This window comes from Cupressus sempervirens, chromosome 1 (assembly GCF_028749045.1).
Source record: "Cupressus sempervirens isolate cs-2001-9-10 chromosome 1, ASM2874904v1, whole genome shotgun sequence".
Classification (NCBI taxonomy): Eukaryota; Viridiplantae; Streptophyta; class Pinopsida; order Cupressales; family Cupressaceae; genus Cupressus; species Cupressus sempervirens.
In genome coordinates, this window is record NC_143118.1 from 110,175,194 (window position 1) to 110,186,159 (window position 10,966).

The 10,966-nt window shown below is 30.1% G+C and overlaps 1 protein-coding gene and 1 non-coding gene across 2 annotated transcripts; one reads left to right on the plus strand and one right to left on the minus strand.

Annotated features, from left to right (window-relative positions):
* Positions 1–3,655: 3,655 nt before the first annotated feature.
* On the minus strand, positions 3,656–7,152 carry LOC149576454 (transcription factor CPC-like). Its single transcript, XM_089817353.1, has 3 exons — positions 6,942–7,152; positions 4,180–4,249; positions 3,656–4,003 (listed from the first exon to the last, which is right to left on the minus strand). Exons 1-3 carry the CDS (start codon positions 6,964–6,966, stop codon positions 3,880–3,882), a joined length of 219 nt encoding a protein of 72 aa, XP_089673479.1. The 5' UTR covers positions 6,967–7,152; the 3' UTR covers positions 3,656–3,879.
* A 2,588-nt stretch (positions 7,153–9,740) lies between these two features.
* LOC149576455 (U6 spliceosomal RNA) lies at positions 9,741–9,843 on the plus strand. The gene has a single exon (XR_016358234.1). It is a non-coding gene; the product is annotated as a U6 spliceosomal RNA (small nuclear RNA).
* The last annotated feature ends 1,123 nt before the right edge of the window (positions 9,844–10,966 follow it).

The following is a 10,966-nucleotide window of genomic DNA, read 5'->3' on the forward strand; positions in this document are numbered from 1 at the left end:
CCAACCATACAAGGAAAACCTTCTATTATCATAGAATTGGTATCTCCTCTTAGAGACTGATGAGTTGTAGATTTTGATATTGTAGTTGTGATAGCCTCAAAAAAATTATCATTTTTTCTATCATCTCCTATGTACATCACAAAGTCAAGGCATTTATCTCTCTGTACCAATGTTGAAAGGAATTGTACTACCACAAGCCATTTACTTATCCACATGTGCTTTCATTCTTAAAATGTTCTAGTTTAGTTTATCATTCTTTGCAATGAAAAATTTTCAAATATCTAATTCAATTTTATGCCATATTTTTTCACTTTTACCTTATTCAAATGTCTTTGTTCCTCAATTTGAAGGACAAATTTCGTACATAATGTGAAATATTTCATTAGAGTATTTTGAATTTTTATTTTTCCTCCTTCCCTGTAAGGAAGCATAATTTGTTTCTCTGTCTTGTTTTGGATTTTTTGGAGTTTCTAAATCTCTATTACATTTGTGTCCATTTGAATATTATGGTTTGATCCATGTTTAAGTCGTACAAAAATCTTGATTCACTTGCATCTTTGCAAGAGGCACCGTTAATCATGGGGAAAAATTTCTCACAGAAACCATTATTTTCTACTTAGTTGATAGTTTTAGGGTTTTGGATGTGATTATGTAAATTTTCTTGATATCATATGAATATAATTACTTTAATTATTTTCATTCATCGTTATCTTTGAAGATTTGATTATTATTTTATGGATTTATGTATTTAATTATAATTTCATTCTAATTAAGTTCAATTTCCTTTTGTTTACAACAAAATTTTCAATCTTTGTTGGCTAATTCAATCTCAATATGCATTATTGTCCAATACATGTTCAATGTTGAGAATACTTTCTACGAATTTTCGTTAGGAATATTTGCATATAATGAAATGAGTTTATTCCTAATGCCCTCTTACATGTTTGTGATTCACCATTGTGACGGGCATTTGAAACAAAAAAATTGACTAAGGATGAAAGCAGTAATAGAATGACTTGAAGATGGCTACAAAGTTGAAGGGTATACTAATTTGTCTTCCATTTTACTTTCAAGTTTTAACACTAGATCTATTCTGGAATGCAATATGATGAATAATGGGTAGATTTTTATGGCTATAGACATGAGAAAAAAAACCACTTTGATTAGGAATCAAACCATAATTTCTCTTCAAAGCTAGTTGGAATGGGCCTTTTAACCAATGAAATAGAATAAATTTATGGGTTGGTTTTTAATTCAATTTATATTTAGAGTATTCCTCTTTGACCTTTGTTTTCAAGGAATCTTGATGCACTATTTCTTACTTTTCATAGGTCATAATGGCAATTGTAGTTGAAAATTATTGAAGATTATCTCATGGTGAAAATTGATGAAGTCTTATTTTTGGAAATTATTAATGCAATTTATTGTGATCCCACAAATGCCAAGAAATATCTATCACAAGTTCATGTCACTTTCATTGGAGTTATGCATGAGAGAGGAATTCCTATTTTTAATTTATATTAAAAAAACCTTTAATTTATATTGAAAAAATCCTTGGTTTGGTATATGCAATTATTTGATTATTTCTCGATATTCAAAGAATTCCAAAATTTTTTACATTTGGTTTTTCCAAATCTTAGGAACTCCTATCCAAATAGAGGCCAAGTCTTTTATAATCTAGATAAATTAAAGTTGATTAAAATTTATTGTAGTATTCAAACAAAATGGCAAAGGAAATGGAATTTTTTGTGTGGTGTTGAAGAAGTAATAAATTGACAAAGGAAATTGAATTATTTTTTGTGTGCTTAAGAAGTAGCAACATCAGTAGTAGGCATGGAATGTATGGTTTTGATTGTGACTATTATGATGATGCTTCTACACCGACATTGGAGTGTGTGGTCAAGGACTAAGCTATCATTGTTAATCCATTTATTTTCTGGGATGAGACTACAATTCAACTTTTCACAACCTACATAATTTATTATGCTTTTTTTAGTTTCTATGGATCATGGACATATATATGTTTCGTCTCTTACACACTTCCTTCCCACTCTCTCACTGTAGGCAGGGACTTGAGCTACTCACATTAAGATCTAGAGTTAAATCTCATATTAATTGAAATGCAATTTAAAAATTCTAATTTAGAAAATGAAAATGGATGCCCTAATTTATCATTGCTAACCCTAGAGGAAGAAATAATATATGAAATCTCTAACTTAAAATAAAGGCAAGACATTTAGAAAAGCTTAGTTCTAGATATAAAAATCATGGCTTAATTTAAAGAAGCTATAGAAATAAAAATGATTTTGCACAAAGAATGTAATGAAGTTATTAGTAAAGAAGGTCATCAAATAAAGAGCTTTCTATAATTTGTCAAGAAGGTAACTACAACATCTCATACTAAAATGTAATAGTCAAGAAAAGATAAAATTAATTCCTAAATTATCTAAGTCTTGTCATAGAAAATAAAATAGAGGAAATGTAACACTTTCCTTATTCATACTACAATAAGATTGCAATGGTTGTTAGATCTATAGTTTAGAGAGAACATACTATAAGAAGTCAATTATGATGCTAGTCCACCCACAGCCATTGTAGTCAGAATAACTAAAACTAAGATTTTCATTTCACCTGGGCAAGCATTGGCATTGCAAATGAGGGCTTGATTTTTGTTGACGATGCACTAGGCAATTACAGTCTATATGCCCTACACTACCTCTAGGGGATTCAATGTCCAATGCAAATTAAGGATAATAAAATTGTTAGTGGGCTACACTGGATGTTTGGTTAAGTGTTGTCAAGGAATAAAAATGTTCTCTAAGTTACAAAAAAGAAAAGAAAAACAACCCTCATGAACACAACGAATGAAAGCAACTAGAGTACAAGAAATACAAGCCACTGAAAGAAGAAGAAAAATACAGGAAAAAAATGTGAAAATACCTTATAATGTTGGTACAAATGCACAATCTAATCAACCTAATAATGAAATTTTGTAATACTAAATTATCTTGTTAAAAAAACTCAAAAATCTATAAGCATATTCATCAAGTTTTAGTCTTTAAAGTTAATAAAGATATATACATAATAGAAAGCTATAGTGATTTTTTTATAAAATTTATAAAATAGTGATTAAACTAGATTCTAAATTCTTGTTGACCTATGTATTATGATACCATTACTACATTTATGATTACATTTAACATAGTTTAATCAAATCATTCAAAAATACAAACACAAAAAGAATATGAAGTACCATTACAATTTGTAATAATAAGTGAAACACATGTCCTTTCATTATTATTATTAATTTATAGAAGTCCTTTTGTGAGGAAGATGAGATAAGGAAGAAAATTATTTTTATCATTAAAACAATCATTTTCTTACTCATGGAAGCTATAGTTGTTTGTCTTGTTCTTGGAATTATAATAGATTTACTTTATTTCCTCCTTTTCTATTGCAATTGATTAAGCATAGTAGTTAGCCAACATAAGAAAAGGGAAGAATAAGACAACAATAATATTAAATATTTTTCCATCTTATTTTATTGAATATTAGGATTCTAAAATTGTCACCTCATTAGAGATATTTTTATTTATGTTTTTCAATAATAATTAAAGACTTCTACACCTCAAAAAAAGGAGGACATTTGAAAGTATTTTCACATAAACAAATTTTCATTATTTTTTTGGAAAGCTCTAAGATGCATGTCTACTACAATATTCTATTACACTCAAAACACTATTAAGTAGAATGAGAAGAGAGAATAAAATGGGTGTGAATACATTATAAAAAAATGATCTTACGAGTGAATTTAAAGAAGAGAAAACTAATCCCAGATTCATTTCAGATGCCATATCAATGAATTACATCATATTTATTTCATTTGCTTGATCTTTGTCCTGCTTTTGCCTTGCCATTTTTTGAACTTTCTTTGGTAGACTTCCAATATTTCTCAATTTCCTCTGGAGTTCTTCCTGGGATTCTTCCAGCTATAAGAGCCCACCTACAATAATTTCATCTCAATAAATAAGTCATGATTTCTCTAAGCTTTTAAGGATCGTCTTAACTTAAAACTTTGCATACAACTCAAATCCTTCACCAACAAGCATAATTAATTGAATACCCACATATGCATACAGTCAAAACTTGAATACATAATTGAAGAATGTTTAAGATTACCTTTCACCAACAAGTCTATGCAATCTGATTATGAGGTCTTCCTCATCTTCGTTTATAGCCTTGTTGCCCCCTAGACAATCCACATCCAATACAATAAAAATTAAAAATTAAAAATTAATTGAATAACCACATGTACTTGCAATCATAAATTGCTTTATAAAATCTCAAATAAAGGTGGAATGCATCCGAAGACTGAATTTGTGACTAAAATACATAGAAATGGTTATTCAATTCTTTGGATGCACTAATACATAAGTTATCAAGTCATACACTATAGCATAAGCATTAGTGCATCATAAGGGCTAGATAGCCATTTTGAAAATAGTTGCTTGCAAGCTCTATTATCTAATAGTATCTCATATCAGCAGAAGTAGTTTGTGAGTAAGCCAATTGGAAATTGTTATATTTGTAAGCTCTAACATAGCACCTAGGATGTAAATCGTGAAATAGATGCAAAGTCGCATGGTAAGTTGCAATTCAAAATTAAATACACAAATTGTAAACTAAATTAATAATACATTATACTAATAACAATTTCAGCCATTTTATTAAAACATAGAGGTTAACAAACTAATGAGAGATTTCGACAAACTAATTAAATACATCATTACATCAACTAAGAAATACTAAGAAATGCACCAAATAAGTTATTTTAATTACATTTGACGTGAAGAATAGTAAGTGAGCCATCAAATCAACTAACATATGTTTGTGTGTACATTTTTTTAATAGGTCATTGGGTCAATGCATTGAATATGTATATTATGTAATACATGATGACCATCCCAACGGGGAACTTTGAAAACCTATATCATTGAAACACATGTGGGCAAGAATATTGTAGGAGTGCATTTGCACCCTAGCCTAAAATTTTTCCCCGAAATCTTTCCTAGCCTAAAAGATACCCAACCTAGCCAAAGGAAGTCTTACAATATAAATTTGACAAGAGTAATAGAATATGTGTAACAAGAAATATCCAGATACTAACATAACACTCTCATAAGCCTCCCAAGATATAGATAAAAACTTAGACTAAAACATCAATTCTTGCTCGACTCCCATTCATGTTTTATTTTATCTTAGTCACAGTAAGCAACATAAATTTATCTTTATTATTAAAACAGATAATTTCAAGATGACCATAAAAAAATTTAAACAAGATTTTATATACATGTGAAATAATATCATATCAGTGATTTTCATAAATATTTTCATCATCTATTGAATAATCTGTATAAGAGTTCAATAGATTAAACACTCAATGGTCTCACCTCATAACTACTTGTAAAGATTAGATAGTTCTAAATATTCTAAAATCATTTGAGAAACTTGAGCACTATTGATGCATATGCATTAGCCCAATTGACGCTTTCACTTGTCTAAACACATGTGAAATTCATTTTTGTTCAGTTCAGTCTGTGTTCAAGCAACAGGGTATGTACAAACCCATCAAGCAGCATACACTCACAGAAAACAAAATCAAGCATCAAATCAATTGGAAACTTCATGCTTTATCATACAAATCACAGGCCTTTTGAGCTAGAATAACAAAAACACCATGCAGCAAATGTCATCTACCAGGCTGGTAAATGTGTAACTGTCAATAGCAGGGCAGGGTTTGAAGCATTTTAACAATTAGTCGTAGAGTTCCATTTATTCTTTTCTTTTACAAAGACTAACAATCGAAGGTGTATGTACATTTAAAATCATAATAACTGTAAACATCACACACTAACAACTAATTCCTAAATTAAAAGTAACTATATCTTATTTCAGCTCCCAACATAAGAACCCAATTCCCCTCACTTAATTAGACTACTATATGCTCATTCTCCTCAGAATTTATAGTTTTTATCATCTCAGCAAATAAATAAAAAACTTCATTTTGTTTCTACTTATTTTACAGATTCCATCAATAAGGGTGCTGTCTGTAACAATGAGACTACAGAGGTTGCTAATTTTTTAAAAGAAAACTTGACAAAATGTTTATAATCGCCACAATAAGGAAACACAGCGGTGTGCTTTCAATAGATCAGCTAAGTTGGAATAGTGAATTGTAGAAGAGATCTTAGGTGTGTTATATATTTATTTACTATGACAATCTAGATTTGAATGGAATGAAAGTTCAGTTTAAAATACTCCACCAGAAAAGGAAAAAAACTAATGAAATCCTAAAGCCTTTGTTCAAGATTTAAATTTGCAACTTCAAAAACAAAATTTATAAAAACAATAATCAATGGAAAGCTCAATATACACAAAACCCTTCAAAGAACAAGGCTGTAAGAGGATTGCATAAAATAATCATCCAAATACAAAAGACCCCTAAGATAGGCGTTGATATTATGATAGGACCAAGTGAAATTCTAGTTAAATCTGAAAAGCTAAAGTTGCTGGGTGTTTTGATAAGGATAAACACATGAATTCATACAGGGCAGCAGCAATGCTAAATTAACACAATTATGATTTTACCTTTCAAAACTAACAAGTGATGCGAGCTTACATAAAACTTATATGCAAGAAAAGATCTACAATACAATAGTAATTTGTGAGTTTCTTCTCTTTTGAAAGTCTTCCATTTGAGTCTATTTGAACTTAATAATTAATCTCAACAAATGATAGTAAATAAACTAGACTTCGGCCGAAGAATTTTGCAGAAAAAACATATATATACACAGACTCTGTTCATCAGTATAAACTCTATTATATATATATCAATACAAGTAGCCATTGAATGAGAGCTGTATGAATTAAAGCATAAATACCTTGCTGGTTCTCTGAGGTAGCCATTTTCACAATGTCCCAATCCAGAAGCTCTCGGCCTTAACACAATTTCTTGCTCTTCAATGGCGCTCTGCCCTCCTCACATTCTTGATTTCAAGTGGGTCTTGAGAATTAAAAAAGAAAACACATAGACTTACTTAATCTGACAAGATATGGTTGAGAGACAGCACTAGCAATGAGAGTCTAAGGATTATGTCCAAAGAAGACTGGTAGATCTAATTTGAGTAGTAGTTTCAAATGAATAAATACAAGGGAGGGCTGTTCACATAGAGCCATTAGTGGGGTCCTTGACTCACCATCATTGCTGACACTGCAGTTCGCAAATCCATATCAGACTCCATGATTCCTTGTTCTATTTTTAGACTTTGAATGGAAGATCCTCGTCTTACCAATGCATTCAATTCAAATCAATTCACTCCTCTATTTGCTTTGTCAGCGCTGCCAGCTTTTCAATCAAATATGTTGTTATTTGACATCTTTTCAAGATATGTGTTAGCCGGAAGGGTTGGTTTCCCTATGTACTTACTACTGATGAAAGTGATGAAGACTAGGCTGCCTATTTTGCTATCCATCCATATGTTTTGGGTGGTTAAAAAGAGGAAAGGAAGGGACTCCTCAACAACATTTGTTAGGTAGCAGCTGTAACATTTTGAAAATGAATATTAAGAAGATAAAGTATATTATTTCAAAGTTTGATGGAATAGTATATCATATATTTGTAAGGGCCTTGAATAGAATAAAAAGAAAATAAGAGTGTCATAATATTGCCAATAGGGTTCAATTAGTTTTTTTTCCAGATTCAAATTCATTGATTCATAGTTTATGAGTACCGGATTACAAGAATTCATTTCTAATGAGAATGAATGGTGCATTTCGCACTTTTGCATTTAGATAATTCAATAATTTAGTTTTCAAGTCAAATTTATTGAGACGTGCTCAATTAACTAGTTTTCATGAGAGTGAATGGTACATTTCTCCCCCATTGGATCTAGGTGATTCAACGGTGTAGTTTTTGAGTCAAATTATTGCCCCAATTTTATGAGTTGCATTCTACAATAACCCATCTCTCGTGAGAATAAATGGTCCATTTTGCACCCAATGTATTTAAGCAATCCTTACATAGGTGAAACATTGGGCCTTTTTGAGAGATCAACCATCCCTATACAACTCAAACTCAAGTGTATTTAACCGAAGAGTTTTTTCTAAGATTAATCACATTTTGTTTGCCACTGAATATTGGGACCTAGGATAAAAAAGTAAGACAGGACTAAAAGAGTTTGGTGGCGACTTGAGAAACCTTAAAAAGTTCTCAATTCGAAGAGCTCTAACCATCAAGAATAAGTTCTCAATTCGAAAGATCATGGCCATCAAGAAGAGAGAGACACCTAATTACTAAGCTTCTATTTTTATTTATCAAATTAGAAAACAATGCTTTAAAAATGAATAATTAATCTCAATTAAAAGAAAACATTTTCCAACTATTAGATCAGAAACATCTTGTCATTAAGTCACAAAGATAGCATAGCACGACCACATGTCATTTCATTGCTCACATCAAAGGTACGAGAGAGTGGTCAACATTTAAAGTGAGTCGTTTTTATGCAATTGACAAGGAATCCAATTGTATTAATACCATTCAAAAGTGACAAGGGAGATTGGTAGAAATGGGCACAACTGCTCAAATAAGCAAGTAAAAGCCTTGTTTCTTCTCGTGTCTTTTTATTTCAAATTACATGTAATTAAAAGGTGTTATTTTGGAATTGAATGTTTGTGTTTGATGGTGTTGTTGACCGATCCATTTCCCCATAAGGATTGTTGATATCACACAAAAATGCCTTCTTTAGTGTTTATTTATTTATTTCTAATTTAATTTTTATACATTGTATGATATCTTTTTAAAATTATTTAGCGTGTAAATAGTTCTTGATTTATTTAATGTTATATTACTATAAGTAAATTTATTAATTTGTATTCATTCTATATTTTATTTAAATGTTTTTGCTTTTTTTATAACTATTTTCAATGTTATAATGTGTTCAAGAGATATGATTGTGTGTTTTAGTATTTGTAATTTTAATTTTTTATTAATTTTAATATATATATTTTCTAGTTCATATTTTTGTTAACTTTTTTTTTTTAAATAATTATAAATGATCGCAAAGTCAATTAGAAAAATAAATCAAATTATATTTGCATGGTATTTCAAGTTAGAGAAATATGTAAAAGAGTACATTGCAAGTATATGCATAATAAAGCATAATAGTAGTTGTTTGAACACTATTTCATCTGCATGTACATCCACTAGGACACTTACATTATTGTACAATATATAAGGTTTTATTCTTGTGATCTTTGCACTTCTTTTTAGGGTTTTGTCATCAGCAAGGAAGCTTGGATTTTCAAGCCCTTTGAGCTACATGTCTAAAGGTTTCCATGACATCATCAAGCATAGATATCCACTTTTTATTATAGTTAGCACATGAAGGTGTATAGGGCATTGTCAAATCCATAAAAGATGCCATCACACTAAAGAAGATAAAAATACATACACATTTGTCATCTTCATATATAGAAAAAGAAATGAGATTTGATATCCTTGATGCAACATAATAGATCCCAAACAACTTAACACTTTGAAAAAGTTGTGCACACTTTCTTAAACTCTATTCTCTTTTACAGTTTCATATTCATACTTGATTCTCTCCCTTTAGTTTATAGTTTGAAAGCATATTTTACTATTTTACTAAAATTTTAGATTAAATTATTGTGCAACAACAAGTGACTCTTTAAAGACATACTTTAAAATTGGAATTATACATAGAAGATTAGCATGTCCCGTATAATTGGATGACATTCATAAATCAAAAGATGGTCTAAAATTTTGATCACAAGGTCCAGTCATGTCTTGTCCATGTGGTACTAGAGGACATGTCACACTAGCAACACCAAGTACATTAAAAAATCCAATTCACTATAGGTTTTAATTGAGGTACATGATTCCTACAATATGTGAAACACCATTGAAGATAAACATTATGCATATAGTGTTCATCTGCGATATCTCCTAAGTCATCTTAATGGTGAGAAACCCTAAGTGTTTGTACTAGTTCAATTAAATTGTGTCGCTGATATGTTACTTTTTGGTAGTATTTTGTATTGAAATTAAGTACATATGGGTGTTATTCTTTGGACCCAAATATGAAAATGTGTATGTTAGATATTTAAAAAGCAATTCTTCAATATTTTACTAATATCTGTTACAAGATCACCTAAGTGCATGCCCAATCAACACCACCCAAACTATTTCCAATTTTTTCCATAGTTTTAATTCTGATTGACAATTCTTCTCCATTTTGTTGAGCCTCTCTTGAAACCATGAATATTGAACTAAAACTTACTCTATGAGTTTCACCAGTTTGACAAAATGCCTTAATGAAATGTAGTCTGATGGAAATCTATGATTGTACACAATAAACAAATTGATAAATCTTTAGAAACTCTCAAGAAAAATTTAGAGTGAAGATAGCTAACAAAACATATTGAATCAAGTAATCTTATCTCAAGTTGAATACTTGTAACGTGTGGAATGATAGACTGACTGACCTTACTACTAACAATGTGCTTTGAACAAATTGATTGAAGGATAGACAAAATAGAATTGTCAAGTGCAATGCCAATTTCCCAAACCAATACCAACATCTAGAAGCACAAAGAAACACATGGCAATGAGACCAAGAAAGAAAAATTCACTATATAGAAATTAGAAATATAAATAAATAAATGGTAGATAGAAAGCTAGGAAGGAGAAGGGAAAGTTGAAGAGATCAGGATATCATATGGGATGATGTTCAACCTTACACATGGATTCTTTGAGAGAGCCTCATTGAAATATGGTTCCATGAATGGCTTAGTTATATTATTGCAATATTAGCTGACCAAATTTTTAAAAGATTGGGTTGCCATTTTTAGAAAAAATCTTCAAAAAAGTGAAGTTAGAAGGTCATAG